Source organism: Anastrepha ludens, chromosome 5 (assembly GCF_028408465.1).
Source record: "Anastrepha ludens isolate Willacy chromosome 5, idAnaLude1.1, whole genome shotgun sequence".
Taxonomy (NCBI): Eukaryota; Metazoa; Arthropoda; class Insecta; order Diptera; family Tephritidae; genus Anastrepha; species Anastrepha ludens.
The window spans coordinates 127,959,157-127,979,753 of record NC_071501.1 but is presented as its reverse complement, the minus strand read 5'-3'; the positions used below and the strand labels follow the sequence as shown (position 1 = coordinate 127,979,753).

The following is a 20,597-nucleotide window of genomic DNA, read 5'->3' as shown; positions in this document are numbered from 1 at the left end:
TTTGATTAATAGTAATATTTGGTATGATAACTGTTAGCTTCAACTATAATTTGCAGACGCTTTTTCATGGAATCGACCAATTTGTTTACGTCGATACGTTCAGTATATTCTGCCATTCCTTCATTATTGCAGTTTTTAATGCTGCTGCACATTATGCTCATTTACTTGAAATGCACCCCCAAACCATAACGGAATTTAACCAAGGGAAATCTATTTCGATTTCGTAAAGCTGCCAAGGGCTTTCGCCAGCTCTAATTGGTCCATTCTTGTAATATAGCATCGTCGCAAAATATAGTATAACGTCGTCCCAATAATCTTCTGGTTCGGAAATGTGGTTCAAAGCATAAGACAGAATTTTTCCAAATTCTGTGCAGACAGAAATGGTTCCTTGCATGCTGATCTCGATGAATATTTGAAGTGCAGTATGGCTTGACGCACTGCTTCAAGAGAGACAACAATACTACACTCCTCGTTAAGCTCCTTTGCAAGCGTTTTCAAGGAAATTCTAGGATTTTGATCCAATTTTCGAATCATAAAGTGTTAAAATATTTAATTAAATTTAACCGCTTCCAATTCTTAAAATAAAAAGACCACCACGTTTTTATATTTCATCAATTTTTATTTCAATTCTTTTCTTCTTTTACGACCCGTCACCGCAGAAAATCATATACAAATTGAACGCGTCTTAACCGACAAAATCAAATTCAAGACAAAGAAATAAGAACATAAGTCCCACTATAATTCATATATATGTATACATAAAGAGTCTTACGAATTAGGTATTTATGTAATAAAATCAAAGCCTACTATGTATTAATACAAGCTATCTCGTTTTAACCAAAGCAATTAGTCTTGTTCATTTTGCATGTCACTGCAACAAATACACACATACATATGTGTACATATCACATGAATTTATATTAATATACATATAAGCGTAAGGAAACTTACATTAGGTTGTGCCATCACAATAAAGCGATGTTTGTTACAGCGACTTCAACACACCTCCTCAAAATTAACAAGAAACAGAAGTTATATGGAAACATACAAATATGATAACATTAATGACTAAACTAAATGTTAAGCGGTGGCAGGTCGAGTACTCTGGGAAATCATACAATTATGGTCCAACATTTGTTGCATGGAGTGGGAAAACCCAGTAAAACCCAATCAGACCAATATAGTTCAAATCTAACAAACTTTAAATCATTAAGTAATTAAAAAAATATGTAAGTATACAAAAGTTTAGTAGTTTAATAACTATAAATATATATTTAGTTGTAATAAAAAGAGTTTAAATCATCAGTCCAAGTTGATCTCTTAAATCGGTAAATCGTGGTGCTGGTAATGGTTTGGTTAAAATATCAGCCAATTGTTTACCTGTAGGAATATACTCAAGAAAAAATTAGTTTTCTTTCAATTTGATATCTAGAAAATGATATTTGGTATCGATATGTTTAGTTCTTTTATGGTACGTAGGATTGTTAGCAATACTAATACATCCTAGATTGTCTTCAAATATTTTTTATGGGTTGCTCATAGTCTAATTTAATACTACAGTCGAACTTCTCTACAGTGAACTTCCATGTAATGAAGCTCTCCTTATAATGAACTGGTTTCGAAGACACTGCTTTTTCGTTCTACTTTCGGTGTATTTTTGTCTCCTTATAATGAATTTCTATATAGTGAAGTTTTCTATATAATGAACAAATTTTACAGCTGGAAATTCAAGCGTCCTAAGTTTTTGTCTCCATATAGTGAATTTTTTCAAAAGGTTTCTGTTGCAAAAAATTACAGTTAGATGTGGAAATTAAAACAGAAAGAGCTGAGCTATTACAGTTTTATTCAGTGATTGAAGTTAAAATGATGCATCGAAGCAGCATTTCGCTTGAAAAAAAGTTATTAATGATTAACAAAGTTAATGAAGGAAAGAAAAAAAAAAGATATTGCCAATGAATTCGGAGTTCTTCCCAGCACTTTATCAAATATTTTAAAAAATAAGGAAGTGATTTTAAAAAATGCGGAGGATTTGGCAGTAAATACCAAACGCAAAAGACTTCGACCTTGTCATTTTGAGGATATTGACGAAGCAATGCTGAAATGGTTACTCGTTGCGGAAGCACTAGGACACCACGAATTTGAGGCAAGTACAGGTTGGTTAGACAAGTTCAAAAGTCGGCATGGCGTTATTCAAAAGACATTATGTGGGGAAAGTGCTGACACCCACATAGAAAACCGTGATGAATGGGTGACGAACGTCTTACCGAAATTAATTGAAAATTACAACATTAACGACATTTTTAATGCCGACGAGACTGCTTTGTTTTTCAAATGCTTGCCAACTAAAACACTGGCATTCAAAAATGAAAAATGCTTTGGTGGGAAGCAAAGCAAGGAGAGAATAACTGTCCTGGTGGGAAGCAATATGACTGGATCAGAAAAGCTAAAATTGCTGGTAATCGGAAAGGCCAAAAATCCGAGGTACTTCAAGGGAATAAAATCTTTAGGTGTCGATTATGAGTTTAACAAAAAAGCATGGATGACCAGTGAGATTTTTACGAAATGGATTGTAAAACTCGACAAAAAATTTTGTGATCAAAACAGAAAGGTGTTGTTTTTTGTTGATAACTGCACTGCCCACCCTAAAGATGTAAGAGACAAGTTGAGAAACATTCATCTCGCTTATTTTCCTCCCAACATGACTTCGTTACTGCAACCAATGGACCAAGGCATTATCTACAACATGAAACAACATTACAGAAAACGAATTTTAACGAATATATTGACTCAAGTGGATGAGGGAAATTCTGTTATGGTCATAGACTTGCTGCAAGCAGTTCGAAATCTTAGCAATATATGGAATGTCTATGTTAAACCAGAAACAGTTGCCAACTGTTTTAAAAAGGCTGGATTTTCAAAAGATGTTATGCAGATTCCATTTGAGCATTGGGATGAAGAGGACCTTCTTTTAATATCGGATTAGGCCGCTTTACAGTCTTCATTTAAAAAAGTAGCAAATATCGAAGCATCGTTTGATGACTACGTAAATGTTGATAATGGTGTGCAGGCTTGGGACAAACCATCCGAAGAAGATATTCTCAACAGCATTTTTGAAAGTCGCGGAGTTCCAGCTGAACCTGGTAAGCATTTATCTTTTTATAGTCAAACAAAAATTTAATATGTAAATATTATTTCAGATAACGATGAACACGATTTGACCGTTGAAGAATTGGCAGAAACTGAGGAGGCATTACCTACGTTGATACAAGCTGCTTCATCCATTAGCGTAATTAGAGCCTTTGTGGAAATGAGGAGTGACGTGCCGATTAATGTTTTCAACTCTCTACATGATTTGGAAGCTTTTATTGAAAATGAAAAATGGAAGACTGTAATTCAAACCAAACTCACTGATTATTTTAAATAAAATTACATAAAAAATCAATGTTTCTTTATAATGAAGTTTCTATATAGTGAAGTGATTTTCAGGTCCCGTGCGAATTCACTATATGGAAGTTCGACTGTATTTGCTAGTGATTTCAACCACATAGCTTCCCTAGTGGCCTCAAATAACGGCATATATTCAGTTTCAGTCGACGATGCTGCAACAGAATTTTGTTTCTTCGTATTTCAACAAATAAGACATTAGTCGAACATTTTGGATAAATACCCTGTAGTTCTTTTTCAATCGTTTTCATTTCCGGCCCAGTCGGAATGGACATAACCAGTAAAAATGTTATCAAAATCTTCATTTCTTACAAAAGTTAGTTTTAGATTAATTGTACCTTTTAGATACCTCAATACCCTTTGTAGGCACTGCCATAGTTCTTTATTATTCTTATTCGTATATCTACTTAAAATGCTAATTGATGTACTTAAATCAGGCCGAGTACATAACATTATATACATTAGGCATCCAATTAAATTTCGACATGGCGCATTATATATTTCATCTGAATTTAAATTTTCATAATCCAATTTACTTGGAAGTGGAGTATTAACTGGATTACAACCATCCATGCCAAATTTTTCAAAGACTTTATTGATATAAGCCGATTGACTAAGTTCAATTTTATTATTTTGTCTACTAACTTTTATTCCGATAAAATGTAAAATTTCAGCTAATTCAGTCATTCTGAATTTACCCATTAAATAATCTTTAAACCTTGACATTGTTGCTAAGTCGTATGTTGCTATGACTAAATCATCGACATATAATAATAAATAAATATTCTTCTTTACTTCAGATTTATCCAATATATAAATACAGTAATCTACTTCTGAGCTAACAAATCCAATTTCTTGTAATGTATTTTCAAACATTTCATACCAACATCTAGCTGCCTGTTTAAGACCATAAATTGATTTATTTAGTTTACACACTTTATCATCTTCGCATGGTAACCCTTGAGGAATTTTCATATAAATTTCCTCTTTCAATTTTCCATTTAAAAATGCCGTTTTCACATCCATGTGATGAACTTTCAATTCAAATTGATTCGATAAAGACAGAATAATTCGAAAACTTGATATTCTTGCTACCGGAGCAAAAGTCTCATCATAGTCAGTTAAATATTTTTGTGTAAATCCGCGAGCAACAAGTCTAGCTTTGCATCTGACAGGGTTACCCATTTCATCATTCTTGATTGTGAAAACCCACTTACAATCAATAATATTTTTATTTTTCGGATTATCAACTATAATCCATGTTTCATTCAATATATGAGAATCTAGTTCTGCTTTAATTGCCTTTTCCCATTTTAATCTGTCATGCCTGTCTTTTATCTCATCATAATTGTTTGGTACATCAGAAAAAGACATTTGTGAGTATAGTAGGCAACTATCCAAATCCAAAATTCTGTAAGATTTTGGTGGTTTATCTCTCAGCCTATCACTTCGTCTCACTTCAATATTTTTCTCCATACTTTCATTCTGGGATTTAGGCTCATCTTCTTCCTTACTTTCTTTCAGGAAATTATCATTTTGAAAGTCACCCTGTTCATCTTCCTTACTTTCATTCTGGAATATTCTATTTTCCCTACTCTCATTCGGGACAATAATTTTCATATTTTCATTACTTTCATGCTGTGATTCATTTTGCTGATCCATACTATCATTCTGGATAGCCCAACCACTTTCAGGGCTTAGCTTCTCCCCAAAAACATTTATCTAATTTTGTTCCATTTATCATAGCTCGTGCCTTTTCAGTTACAGTCCTACGCTCAGATACACCATTCAGTTGTGGCGTATGCGGAGTTGTTAAATGGTAGCTTATATCCTTTTCAACACAATACTCTCTCATCTCATTTCATAAATATTCCCTACCATTATCGACATACAAATTTACTAATTTTAGATTAAAATGATTTTCACTTTTTGCAACAAAGTCTTTAAAATGAGCAAACACTTCTGACTAATGGGCTATCAAGTATGTTACACAATAATGTGTATATTGATCAACAAAAATTACATAGTAATGTCTACCATCAATTGTAGGAGGCGTAATCGGACCACATACATCTGAGTGTATTATAAACAATGACCTTTTTATATAATCCTTATCTTTAAACTTTGAAAATGGCAATCGAGCTTGTTTCCCTTTTATACAAGCCTCACAGACATCATTATCAATTTTAATACTATCTAATAACTCTGTATCCTCACACATTTTATTTCGTTTCATTTCTATTAATTTCCCTTTACTAATATGACCTAATCGTTCATGCCACAATTGGTATGAGCTTTTATTGATTTTGTCTGTTATAAATGCTCTACAACAAACTTCAAATTCTATAACAGGAATATTAATAGAACACATACCTTTAAAAAGTACCTCACCACCTTTTGATATTTCCACACCTCCTGTCGAAAATACAACCTTCATGCCGGCATCCGTCATTTTATTTACCGATAGTAAGTTTTGTGGAATATTCTCACAGTATAAGACTTTTTTAAGCGTTACATTTGACTGCCAGGAGTTTTTCATCTTCATCGTGCCCATAGCTGTTGCGTATATATATTCCTCACTCTTGGCAATTGCAATTTTAATTGGCTGTTCCAACTCAGTACAGTTTAGCAGTAAACTTTTATCATTTACCATATCGGGCGGATGCACCTGAGTCCAAAATAAAAAATATATTTTTCGAATTTTTATTTTCGTAGTTGATTACAGTTTTTAACATGAACGCGAAACCGGTATTAGATTGGAGCAGCAGTAGCAGCCGTCTGCACTTGCTTAGCTTTATCTTTATTTTGATTGTTCTGTTGCTTTTTGTATATAAAGCAGTCTCTTTTAATATGCCCGATATTCTTACAATGGTGACATTTTAAGTTAACCTTTTTATTTGCTTTAAATTTAAAATTATTTTTAAATTTATTATTTGCTTTGTATACACTCGGTTCACAATTTCCAACAGCTTGCAGAACTTTTAAGCTCGTATCTTTTTGTGCCAATTTCAATTTTATTTCATGATCCAGCAGCCACTTTTATTTATTTATTTCTTCAACCGAACGCAACACTTTCTTTAATTAAGCCAGACACAAGATACGACCACAACTTGTGTCTGGGCCCATAACCTGTTAAAATATTTAATTAAATTTAACCGCTTCCAATTCTTAAAATAAAAAGACCACCACGTTTTTATATTTCATCAATTTTTATTTCAATTCTTTTCTTCTTTTACGACCCGTCACCGCAGAAAATCATATACAAATTGAACGCGTCTTAACCGACAAAATCAAATTCAAGACAAAGAAATAAGAACATAAGTCCCACTATAATTCATATATATGTATACATAAAGAGTCTTACGAATTAGGTATTTATGTAATAAAATCAAAGCCTACTATGTATTAATACAAGCTATCTCGTTTTAAACAAAGCAATTAGTCTTGTTCATTTTGCATGTCACTGCAACAAATACACACATACATATGTGTACATATCACATGAATTTATATTAATATACATATAAGCGTAAGGAAACTTACATTAGGTTGTGCCATCACAATAAAGCGATGTTTGTTACAGTGACTTCAACATCAAGCATTCTGCACGTCCAGGAATTTTAGTTTTGAGCCCAGCTGCACGCTTTTGCTCTAATCTACCCTCTTTCCGCTCGATTTATAACATTATAAACACAGTATTTAATTTAAAGTCCGATTAAAGCAAACATTTTTGACTAAATAATAAAACGAAAGCATCAAAGTGATCAGTGCAAAGCAGAGATTCTAAAGAAATTGAAAAAGCAAAATGAAAAAACAGTTTATTGATAGTGTCGAATAGTGTGTTATTTGTTGTTGTTGCTTTAATTGAAGTTTCCTTTTAAATGATATGAATAAATATGAATCAGTAAAAGAAGAAATCAGAGATACATAAATAAAGAGTGCTATTTTTCGAAAAATTGAATTTATTTTCAATGTCGAAACTCCTTGACATACTGTGAGTACATACTATATTATAGGTTTGTTTTTCTATGGGTTTTATCTGTGACAATAGCAATACATTTTAAGTGAACTGTTATTAATACAATAGCTTTGACTTCCATATAAATTAAGGCGACTAATGGTGCCGGTTAGATTTTTTGTGTAACCTGCCAGGCGCACTGTTGACTCAAAGAGACCCAAACCAGGTTTAGTTTGCAGCCGCAATGTAATGTCAATGCCATAATCATTGCTGATATCCCTGACAATCGTGTGATGTGGCGCTGCTATAACTGCTTCCTGTATGGAATTTAAATATAGAACCCGACATTGTGGATACGGCTTCAGTTGTTCATTGATCAATTTGACAACGTATCGTGCCGCTGCTTGAACGCGACCATCATTGGTTGGCATTTCAGAGCGTTGATAGCACGTACACCAGTGCGATGCAATTCCTGCGTTCTCACAAGTCCGCGTTTCTGGAACGGGAAGAAACAGACTTATACCTCGAGGCATTATATCAGAGTCGCGGAGCTCTTTAGCGCGCGACTGTATATTCGAGGGTCGCAAATTCTTTAAATTGAGAATATCCAATATTGTTTCATATACATCGAAGAAAGTTGTTAATCGCTTGGAGTTGATTTCTAAATTGGCAACGGCTTCAGCGTATTTTTGCTTGAACCAGGATGGGTATATGGCAATGAGGAGTGGTTGGCGCTCTTCCATCATGCCTTGGTACGTTCGACGGAATGATCCCCAGCGCAAACCATGGTCACTCATTAGTAGAATGATCGTTTTATTCAAAACTCCAGATGCTTGGAAACGTTCAAATAAATCAACAAAATCATTGTCTAGTAGTTTTGGCATATATATTAAGTCGTGTGTCATGGAAACTAGCCAAAAGAAGGAAAAGAAGTCATCGGTCTGTAGAAATGGTGTTAGTTTATGGATCATCTCGAGGACTAAGTCCACGGTACGTCGCCCTCCCATACATAAATCCACATTTACTGAGTAGTAGTAACCAATATTGTTCTCCATTTCCATAGCAATGGGTCGAATATAATAATCAGTAGGTTGATGATTGAAGATCGAATCGGTACTAAATAGACTGGTTCGGGCCACGTCTTCAAGAAAAGCCGTCATATATCCATCTTCTTTAAATCGTTTCCAAATAAACGGGCAGTCATCAACGTACTGAAATTCCTTTGTGCGCATACAAGATAGTTTCAGTTCATCTGCTGCCAAGCCCGTAAGAAGTGGAATCAGATTGGGGTATGTATTATCACCCACTTTGTTAAATCCCCAGAACTCTACGTAATTAAGACGTTTTCGAATATAAGTGGTGGTGCGTTTCATGTGCCGCAAGAAATTCAAATGCGATACACTGTCAATACCAAGAATCATAACCGAAAGCCTTTGAGAATGATCATCACTAGCGTCATCTTTTACATTTGATTTATTACTTGATTTGTCTTTGCTTTGTTCGCTTCGAAGCTGTTTATGATTAGCAGTGTTTTTTGACTTTGCCTTTGAGCTATTTTTGGTGTTTCTTTTATTTAAAGCAAAGAAATGGTAGTCTTCGTAAAAGTGTTGTTGTTTCGGAGTGTCTGAACAACGAACTCTAATAAACTCAGTTTCGGGGGCCATTTCGATTGATTGATTATAAAGCAATTTGAATGACACTACTCCTTGGAAAGTACTTTTTGATATTGTATGATTGTGTTTGAGTACTGCATAATGACAGTTGATGCTCTTGGTATCGTTTATTCGGTACCGATGCATCACCTCCTCGTCCGTCATGGCCCACCACAAATGAGAGCCGACATCTTTTGTACGTGTAAGTGCTTTGTCACATGTCAAATTTGGGGGTGAACCCATATATTGAAGAATGCGATAGTTGATGACGTCAAAGTAGGGCATATGACAACCCGGCGTATCAACAAAATAAGCCTGTGTTACGTTGTAGTCTGCATCAACGCGAGCCATAAACTCGAAACGATCACGGAACTGGATAATTTTGGAACGAAGATTATAATCAACGAATAGATAAGCAACAAAGCACACACACAATATGATGAATACAATTTTTTTACATTGTCGTTGGCCCTTTGCGGCATTGTGATAGTATCGATAATAATGTTGTAGATCTCGTTTTGTCATGTACTTGGGATCCAATAGATATTTTCGTCTATAAAAAACAAAAGAAAATGAGAAAACATCATTTGGAATATCCAAGAGAAAATGTGAAATATTAACTATTTTTGTGAAAGTAAGTTGAGGTGTCAAATGAAAGATGTGAGCAGAGTTGGTACTTCATGCTACTCTGAAGAGGGCCCATCTAGAAATTAATAATCAAGAAAATTAAGAATTAGCTGTAAGTAGTCCTATACGACCTCGAAGTTCATGTTTAAAAGTTAGAAGCCTCCAAATGCAGATTTTTTGCGTTTTTTATGCGGATAACCATGGCAAGAACGTGTGTATGTGTGCATAGCTTCTTGTGCTTGGTTATTGTTGTTTTAACAGCATACATATGCCGTGGAAACGTCTTGTGTTTGGTAATTTCCATTGATTTCACATATTCTTCCTCTTCACAAACGATTAATTCCTCTTCCTTTTGTTTGTTTATTCATGGTGTTGTTGAAGACTTTTTCAGTAGGTTAATGCAATAATTTTTTTTTTTTAATTCATTTGTTTGGTTAGTTTTGTTGTTTGGTCAGCAGTAAAGCTAACTTTTAGATGTATAAATATGTATGTTTTTGGTTAGTGCAGGTTATGAAGCTAAAGTCATTTGAAAATTACAAAGCAGCGAAAATTGTGATACCGTGTTTGATGTTTATGTGTGTAAATAATTCAGATTCATCGTTTAGTTAAAAATTGCAGTTTTAATTTCGCTAGGTTGGTTGGTTTAAGTGAAATAGTTTAGAATAAAACTATTTACAACAGATTTTCAAAATAGAATTGTGTCTACTCTTGGGGAAATTCGCAACAAAACCCAGGATTATAATAAAAGAAGTACTCAATTTTTCTGTTTGCAGAAGAAGTGAAGAAAATTACGGAATGGATGAAACTCATTTTCAAATGCGGTTTTTCATTAAAGAAGGATGACCTCCTTAATGCTGTACAGAAGAGATTGCGGTGGAGTGCCATTTATTCCAACAGATGGAGCAATACTCACTTGGAAAGAGAAAGAGAACAGCAAGAAAAGAAGGACGATGTTGTTCAAAGAAAAGAAAAAAAGAACGATTACAAAAAAAGAAAAAAAAAATTACAAAAACAAAAAAAAATCAATAAAACGAATACACTCGGAAAGGCTAAACGTAACATGCTACATGGAAGGATTATGCGTCCAAATTGTAATGGAGAGCTTGTCAGTAATAGAAAGGGTACACGCAACATAATACAGCAAAGGATTACGCCCCTGCACCTGTTAAATATTTTTTTATTAAATAATAATTAAGAAATATGTTTATTTTTCCAATTTCCGATTACTTATGTATCCGAGGCTTACAAAAAGTTTAAAAGTAAAAAAGTTTAGGCCACCCGCTGTAATCGTTGCCAAAAAAGTTTTAATTTTAACCCGATTTTGCATAAACTGGTTCATAAATACTACTCCAATGCATTGTAAAACTTGAGTCATTAAATACATTTTAATTTTAATTTGATTAGGTTATTTCACGTTAGTTATTAGACATTATTAGACAGAACTTTCATATAAGCTTAGAACGCCAACAATTTGTTTTCTAAAATACTTTAATTTGTAATATACACTCCACGACACAAACTCGCCGATATATCTCACGACACCGTCGACAAAAGTCGAAAACCTCCATAAAGTATCAACGTAGTTAGTTATAGTCAGACATCACCCCATAATGCAATTTATATTTTTCGTTTGAGCCAGAAGAAATACAAGAAATTTTTAAATTATGAAAATTACATTTTCCAGTTATATTTGAAATTTATTACTAACTAATAATTAATTCGAACTAATAAACGTTTTCAAGTACTTTTTAATTGCTCAGAATTCGGGTTATTATTAAACTCACCTCTTGTATGAATGGCACTGAAAGGTCTCGCGAAAATCGGGAGATAATTTGTCCGCTTAACGCTTTGAGTTTCGCATACAACACCACCGTATTTTTTAAATCAATTACTAGTCCAAGGAATCCAATTTGCCTACCAATTCTTTCTTATTAGAGGAACGTTATATATAATATATGTACTATATGTTACACAAAATTAATATTTTTGTTATTCATATCTCGTTTTGGTAAGCCATATGAAGTCATACAGTGCCTTATTAACTATAAGGGACATTATTTTCATTACAACTTTTAACTTAGTATCTAGTGGGATAACCCTTCATCTTAATCACCTCTCTGAGCCGATTTGGCACTGGCAACACCAGCTTTTCAATGTAATTGGGATCCATTGCGCACCACTCTTGGTACAATGCTTCTCGCAGGAGGTTTTTATTGCTTATGTGTTGATTTCCAATTTTTTTTTAAACATATTCCACACGTGTTCGATCAGATTGATATCCGTGCTCTGAGGTGGCGTCTCCAAAAGGTGTGGAGTGTTGTACGAGAGGTACAGCTTGGTCTTCATTGCTTTGTGTTTAGCGTCGTTGTCTTGCTGAAAATAGAAATCAAAATATCAATATACACGTATTGGTCCATCACTCCGTCGATAAGTTCCAATTTTCCGACTCCTGCTGCAGCCATGCAGCCCCAAACCATAATACCTCCGCCGCCGTGTTTTACGGTTTTTACGGTATTTTTTGGATTTAGGGCTTCTCCTGGTCTCCTCCATACGCGGAGACGCCCGTCTGAGCCAAAAATATTGTACTTCGACTCATCTGAGAAGATGACCTTCCGCCAGAAGTCAATTGGTTATTTGTCCACATACGATTTGGCAAACTCTAAGCGCTTCTTCCTGGGTCATGTTGTCCGAATGGATACAAACGCTCCGGCTTTGAAAGTATTTGATGCGGTACCAGCTGGTGGTAGCAGAAGAAGAGGAAGGTCTCCTCTGCGTTGGAAAGATCAGGTGGAGAAGGACTTGGCTTCACTTGGCGTGTCCAATTGGCGCCGGTTAGCACGAGAAAGAAATGACTGGCGCACTTTGTTAAACTCGGCCAAAATCGCGTAAGCGGTTATCGCGCCAATTAAGAAGAAGAAGAATCGATTCCTCCTATTAATTAAATTTACGTGCGGCTTCTTGCGAGGAGTGTAGGACCTAAAAATATATGTTTTTATCGCTCCACGGACGGTTTCCGGGTGCACCTCCTTGTGACCTAGCTCTGACGTAATTTGCACTGAGCCACAAAACGGCTCCTTGTCCACCAGATGCTTTATTGTGCGCCTGTCACGATCGGAAAGTGCAGGTGGCCGCCCGGATCTTATATTATTTTTAACGCGCCCTTCGTATTTGAATCGCCCAATGACATACTGAATAGTGGATTTGCTTCTACCTATAATCTTAGCTATCTCTGCACAAGATTTTTGCTCCTTTTGTGGAGTGCAGGATCTCTCCACGATCATCGAGTGATAACTCTTTTCGAGGCATTTTGTCCATAAAAATCGAATATTTTGTCCAGCTTAAGCAAAACGCGCCAACTATAGTGAATTTACTCATTACTGCACACATTTTTCAAAAATCCCCGTTATTTCTAAGAAAAACGCTGGCGCCAGACAGCGCAAGGACGCAAATATTTGATATGTTTACATTCGTTGCAATAATATAATAAAAGTAATTGTTTTTATTTTGTGGCTTAGAAGAAAATATATTGTTTTATTAGCCTACATCAAAGTTTTTTAAATGTAACAAAAATTTCGTCAAGTTACAGCGTGATTTTTGCAAATATAACAAGAGTGCAGTGACTTAAGTGGCACACTCTTCATAGTATAAGCGTACGAAGTTATAACCTTTAGGAGAATAGAAATAAAGTGTTAAACCGAAGCTTCCTATTTGCTTAGAAACCATCTTGACTTTTTATATCTTATCGCGTAAGTTTTATGTTATCGCGTATGAAAATCAATATAGCCGAAATGTATGTTAAAAGCAAAATTCCTGCCAAATATAGCAAATATAATAACGTCACATCTCAAAATTGAAACAAGTTTAATGTTCTTTTTAAAGAAAACCACTTTATTTAATGGGGGATACTTTTGAGCCTTTACGTTCTGAACATAATGATTTGGTAACAATTCGACTGGACTCAGATCTTCACTTTTATTTTGGGTATACGTTCTGGTAAATGATCTGACTTCACTGGAACTCTCCAAATTCAATGGCGTTCTCCGTTTAGTCAGATTGGCTCCAATGTTTGAGATAGCGGTTTTTGAAAATGTGCCTAGGGCCACTGAAAGCTCATTAGAAACAAACTGTACATATTCGTACATTATATTTTAAAGTGTTTCTATCTTGATGATTTTCAGAAATAACTGAGGCTGTATTAAATAACGGACCTGTGCAAAAATTTAGCAAAATAGCTTTAAAATTGAGGAAGTTATATCCAAAAAGTAAGAATGTAACCAAATTTTGTAATAATTTTGTATGTAAATAAAAACACTAGATATATACTATATAAGTATATGTAAGCACTTATAATAGTGCCTGAGTGATTCAGTTTTGCGGCTTGATCAATCTTTTACATAATCGGCATGTGTTAAAAATATATTATTGAATATTTGAATATTGTTGATAAATAATAATATGACTTGAATAGTAATTTAACTAATCGAAAACAATTGGTATGGACAGATGCGAAAGTTTACAGGAGGGTTTGTAACATAATTCGACTTCAAATGCGGTGCAAACATAGAAAAGAAGAGACCTATTATCACATCTTCTCAATGTATGTTATTCGTGCTATTAAAGTACCAACTTCATTCATTCATTATGTAGGGTGCTATTTACTACAGCTTTATCACTATGAGCGTGGATCAGCATAATCAAAAATTAGAAGAGGATAATAAAGAAAAACGAGGAGGGATCTAATTAAATATGATTTAAAGGAGTTATAGGTTTTAAAAATTCGTCGACCTCTTGCTGTTCTGTTTGCAAATATTTTCAATTTAAGTAGTTTAAAATAATACAAACAGTACATTTACCTCAATCTGCTCTTCTGCAGATACACATACGTACATCACATTATTTGGAAATTCCATCGAGATTGTACCGTTATGGCTTTGAAACGGTGGTTAATATTTTTTGCAAATAAAGGGTTAACTGTTGCCTATTATCTTCGACAACGCATTTTAACATCAGCTCACAGTGGGTTTCGAACCTGGGTCGTACCAAATGGTAGTCATGCACAAATACGTTCGCGTACAGTGGCAGCATAATGTTTTATAAATCGAGGTATGATGGCTTGTTTAAATTTAATAATTTTTTCTCTTATTTGAAGTTGAACGGGTAATAGCTTAAGTGTAGCGAGCGGCTAGAAATTCAAAGTACACCAAGTGCTATCCTGACAACGCAGAGAAGAAGATAATGAAGACAGTACAACACGAAGCTTATCCCGAGGAAGTGGTAATTCTGAAGAGAAGTGTGTCCGCAAGCACATCAGTATTTAAGACTGAATACCATACGTGGACAGTGAAGGATTATCCGGATTCTTTGCCAATAGAAACCAGAAGGCCTATTTCGATGCCGACCAAACATCATTTGGTCCTGATATGCGATGTTCTCCAAACACGACCAATAAATGGTGGTAATTGGTTTATTATAAACACGCAAATATATTAAATTGTCCTTTTGGCATCACCCCAAATTTTCAAAACAGACCAAGATTGTGCGTGTCCTTCTGTACATATTACAAGTAAGGAAGAATAGAAAGGAGTTCAAGTACAGCCTGTTTATATACCTTTATACACTAGACCTACGAATGACCACGAAAATGACCAATTCGTAACGAAAGAAGCATTGAATAGGGATATATTGAGCGGTCCATAACTTTGTAATTATTTATTTGCTATGAAGCTTTATAAGGCGTTTTTCAATACGTGCGCTTCAACTTTTTTCTGATAGGGAGGGCGAACGACGCAATATTTTTTATTTTTCGCTTGTCATTTGTAAACTTCATTAGTATACATTTCATCATGGAACGCTACACACTTGAGCAACGATTGCAAATCATTGAATTTTATTATAAAAATGCATGTTCTGTTAAGAAAGTTTAAAGTCGAAAAATCATCTTCAGTGATGAAGCTCACTTTTGCTTTGTCAACAAGCAAAATATGCGTTACTGGGCAGAAAGCAATCCACACGTGATTCATGAGACACCGTTGCATCCCGAAAAAATCACTCTTTGGTGCGGTTTACATGCCGGCGACGTAATTGGCCCATATTTTTTCGTTGACGAGAACGATCGCCACGTTACTGTGAATGGAAATCGATACCGCGACATGATAAACGATTATTTTTGGCCGCAATTGAATGGTATGGACTTAGACGACATGTGGTTTCAACAGGACGGGGCCACAAGCCACACAGCACACGCTACAATTGATTTGTTGAAGAGTAAGTTCGATGAGCGCATTATTTCCAGAAATGGACCGGTCGAATGGCCGCCGCGCTCGTGTGATTCGACGCCTCTAGACTATTTTCTTTGGGGTTATGTGAAGTCATTGGTCTACAGTAACAAGCCGGCGACGATTTGTGAGCTCAGAGCCAATATTGAACGCGAAATTGCTGGAATTTCGGCCGATTTATGCAAAAGAGTGGTCGAAAATTGGGTTCAACGATTGGACTTCGTAAAACGTGCACGCGGTGGTCATGCAAAAGAAATCGAATTTCATACTTAAATGTATATGTTCAAACTCGATAATAAAAAAAAAAATTACTTAAAAAAGTCAAACCGTTTGTGTTTTATTTCAAAAAAAAAAAAGGTGAAGCGCTCTTACTGAAAAACGCTTTACGTAAGATAGCTTATTTGCCGGCTTGACTAAACAAATGTATTTAAGTTCTTACGAAACTTAAGTTAATTTTGCTCCAGTTTATTCTTAAAGGATAGTATTTAGGCCTAAAATAAAAGTGCATCAGATACTGCATTTTTTATGGTGTGTTGCCCCAAAGATTGTGGTATAATAGTAACGGGTGTTTTTTTAGCTATTATCTTTTTAAACAGTTGGTTTAAATAGCTGATGCACGTTTCGTGTTTTGTTTCACTGTCAAACATCTTCAGTTTGGTCTATAAATTAACCATGAATCGTCTTACAAACGAACAACGCTTGCAAATCATTGAATTTTATTATAAAAATGCGTGTTCTGTTAAGAAAGTTTATTGCGCGCTTCTTCCATTTTATTGTCAGTTTAATCGATCCACGGAAGCGGCTATTCGAGCTATTGTGACTAAATTTAGAACCAAATTTACTTTATTGGACATCAAACCACCAACACGCTTACGTCGAGTGCGAACTGAAGAAAATATCGCAGCTGTATCGGCCAGTGTTAATGATGATCATCAATTACACAGTCCTGCGAGGGTGAGTTTCTAGAATGGCTGTACTTGTTTCTTGTAGTTTTTTATGCGCTGAAAACGAATCTGTCCTTCAAAATGCTCCATCACGTCAGGATTTTTGGTAAATGAAGCCTAAAAGGTCAAAAAATGGCCATTTTAGCCATTTTTGATAATTTTTTTTGGGATAGAATTTTTTTTTTTCAATTTTCGACGAAAAGGTTTCATAGTACAACTCTTTAGCTTTAAAACCCATTTTTTTAAATTATTGTACGATTTTTTAAAAAAAAGCTATGACATTTTGAAATTAACAGTTTCAGTTACGTATACGTTGGGTATAACGTCTATTGGCGTAACTGAAACTGTTAATTTCAAAATGTCATAACTTTTTTTTAAAAAATCGTACAATAATTTTAAAAAATGGGTTTTGAAGCTAAAGAGTTGTACTATGCGACCTTTTCGTCGAAAATTGAAAAAAAAAATTTTCTATCCCAAAAAAAATTATCAAAAATGGCTAAAATGGCCATTTTTTGACCTTTTAGGCTTCATTTACCAAAAATCCTGACGTGATGGAGCATTTTGAAGGTCAGATTCGTTTTCAGCGCATAAAAAACTACAAGAAACAAGTACAGCCATTCTAGAAACTGAAAAAAGTTAAATTTCGCAGGCCTGTGTTATCGATTCGTCGCCGTTCGCAGCAATTGGGCCTCTGTTACTCAACAACGTGGAAAATTTTTGGAAAAAATTTAGGTGTGAAGCTTTTCAAAATACAGCTGGTGCAAGAATTGAAGCCGAACGACCTACCGCAACGCAGAATTTTTGGTGAATGGGCTCTTGGAAAGTTGGCCGAAGATCCACATTTTGAAGAGTGAAGATCAGCCAGAAGAATAGCAAGAGCTACCAATGTATCCGGAAAGGGCACAGTTTGGTGCGGTTTATGGGCTGGAGGTATCATTGGACCGTACTTCTTCAAATATGCGGCGAATCGTAACGTAACTGTGAATGGTGAGCGCTACCGTGAAATGATATCCAACTTTTTTTTGCCCAAAATGCAAGAGCTTGACTTGCATGACATTTGGTTTCAGCAAGGCGGTGCCACATGCCACACAGCACGCGTAACAATGAACTTGTTAAGAGGCGAGTTCGGTGAACATTTTATTTCACGTTCGGGACCTGTCAATTGGCCACCAAGATCGTGCGATATAACGCCTTTAGATTATTTTTTGTGGGGATATGTTAAGGATCATGTCTATTCAGACAAGCCTGCTTCAATTAACGCATTGGAAGCCAACATTTAAGCATTTATATGTGAGATACCGGCCGAAACATTGGAAAGAGTATGCCAAAATTGGACTAAGCGGATGGACCATTTGAAGCGCAGTCGCGGTCAACATTTGCATGAAATAATCTTCAAACATTAAATTGTATGGGCTGTACTATCGATTTAAATAAAAATTTCATGCATTTTTCTGAATTTTACGTGTGTTTTTTGAAAAACTTTCCTATAGCTCTTAAAAATCCCCCTTTATATGTACGAGTATGTTCGGGGATGTCACAGTCGCATTGCTAAATCCCCTCGTAATATAATATTAATAATGTACATATGTATATGGATATGCATTCGGATAATTGGCTTTATCTTGCATCCGTTTTATTTAAATACACTTATTTTGAGAGGGACCACACCACTGTACTTGTTCATATGAATGTGCATACTAAATATTTGCGGAAGTTCTTTCGTACTTTAACCAACCACATACATTAGGATACAATTTTCGGTGCGGTATTGACAAATTCTTGTTTTTACATGCGAATATTGGAGAAAGGGAAACCCGCTTCTGCGTAGGCATGGGTGGTGCCCACATTACCTATATAAGCACGGGTGTATTTATGAATGCTTATGTAACTTTACTGGAATGTCAGAAAATGTTATTTACAAAGCAGACGCCTCTCAGTAGGCATCTCCTGTGTATTTCAAGGCTTACCGTAAGAACCATCCGCCGCGAAGGGGCGAATGAAAGAGAGATTCGCCTTAATCCCATATCAAGGATGCATGAGTAATACCATTTTTAGAATGTTTATACATACATAAATATATAATACATATATATGTAAATAAGTTTTAAGTTTGTGAATCAAATGTTTTTAAATACTAATGTGTAGATATGTAAATACTTGTATAAGTATCTATTAATTGAAACAACTCTTTTTCCAGATGCAAATATTTTTCGCCCACTCTCAGACAGCAAAAAACGCAAATAAAGGAAAATCAGACAAACAATCGCAAAATATCCCTTCAGTGCTTGATGGTGTTAATGCTTACTCATAGCTCACAGCGCCGTATTTACGTTTATCCTTGTCGTGATAGGATGACTGCATTTCAGTTTTTTACGTCAAAATAGAATTTACCGCTAATTTTTAGGTTTCCTTCTTACTAGTAAATATGTCTTTTATTTGCTAACTGTATATTTTACTACTTAGAACTAAGATTCTTTTCATCCTTGCTTTTTAATTGGATGCCCGCTTTGACAGTTCCCTTAATATGACACATGCCAACCTCATTTGAGCGCATGAGCAGAAGAAATAACAGGGATGCTGCAAATTGTCTCTAAATTAATATCAGGAGATGCAAGTATGTACTTAATAGCGAGTACAAAGTCATAAATAAACATTTTCGTTAAAAAATAGTTTTGCAGTTCTAGCATTAGTTAGAATTAAGCTCTTGATTGTCATGACGAAAAAAGGCATTCTGAAATAAATGCAAAAGCTTCAATAGTATATGATAGAAGAGAACTTTTGAATCATTGTAGTGCAGTAAAAATTCACCTACTTTTGTTTAAATTGATGTTATACATATAAGATATGATTATTGTTGGATATTATTAATTTTTAGATAATGCTTAATGAGACTAACCACAATGAGCATTATAAAACTTTGCTGAGTTGGATAAGTGGAGGGAGCAGAAAGACTTAGCCCAAATACCATAGTGCTCTGGAGCGCTGGGTATATAAATTTATTAGTGATGGTGCATGGTCCAAAATTTGTTAGCAAGTATATATGTCAAATGAATGTACATATATACATAAGTTTATGGCTATTTCCAGCAACAAATTGACATACGTTGCTTTTTCTGTTACGTTGCATTTTGTTTTTAGTTTTACGCAATGTATTGATAAATATCTAGTATATGTATTAGGGGTTTTCAATTGGCGCGGGTCGATTTTGGCGCCCTGTGGCAGGAATTTTGTTTTGGTGACATCTGTCAAATCTTTTGTTTATTAATCAGTTGTTTATGCCAAATCATCATGGCAAGTTACACGATTGAACAGCACGTTCAAATGATAAAACTTTATTATCAAAATGAGTGTTCATTAACGCAAACGTTGCGCGCATTGCGCCCATTTTTCGGTAGACGTGGTGGCCCTTTCAATTTCTTATGGCCCATATTGAACCATATGGACCTAGACGACATGTGGTTCCAGCTGGACGGCCACACAGCAAACTCCATTTTATTCCATTTCAACATCTACCCGCCCTTATTGAAAAACCCTTTATATATATTGTATATAATTGGCGCGTACATACTTTTTGGGTGTTTGGTCGAGCACCTCCTCCTATTTGTGGCGTGCGTCTTGATTTTGTTCTACAAATGGAGGGGCCTACAGTTTCAAGCCGATTCCGAATGGCAGATATTTTTATGAGGAGCTTTTTCGT

The 20,597-nt window shown here is 35.1% G+C and overlaps 1 protein-coding gene and 1 long non-coding RNA gene across 2 annotated transcripts; one reads left to right on the top strand and one right to left on the bottom strand.

Moving 5' to 3' along the window:
• Window positions 1-7,464: 7,464 nt before the first annotated feature.
• Window positions 7,465-19,371, bottom strand: LOC128865082 (uncharacterized). The gene is made up of 2 exons (XM_054105032.1): window positions 19,206-19,371; window positions 7,465-9,607 (listed from the first exon to the last, which is right to left on the bottom strand). The coding sequence occupies exons 1-2, from the start codon at window positions 19,259-19,261 to the stop codon at window positions 7,480-7,482; spliced, it is 2,184 nt and encodes a 727-aa protein (XP_053961007.1). The 5' UTR covers window positions 19,262-19,371; the 3' UTR covers window positions 7,465-7,479.
• LOC128865084 (uncharacterized) lies at window positions 13,871-19,268 on the top strand. Its single transcript, XR_008454740.1, has 3 exons — window positions 13,871-13,943; window positions 14,555-14,784; window positions 19,098-19,268. It is a non-coding gene; the product is annotated as an uncharacterized LOC128865084 (long non-coding RNA).
• Window positions 19,372-20,597: the final 1,226 nt, after the last annotated feature.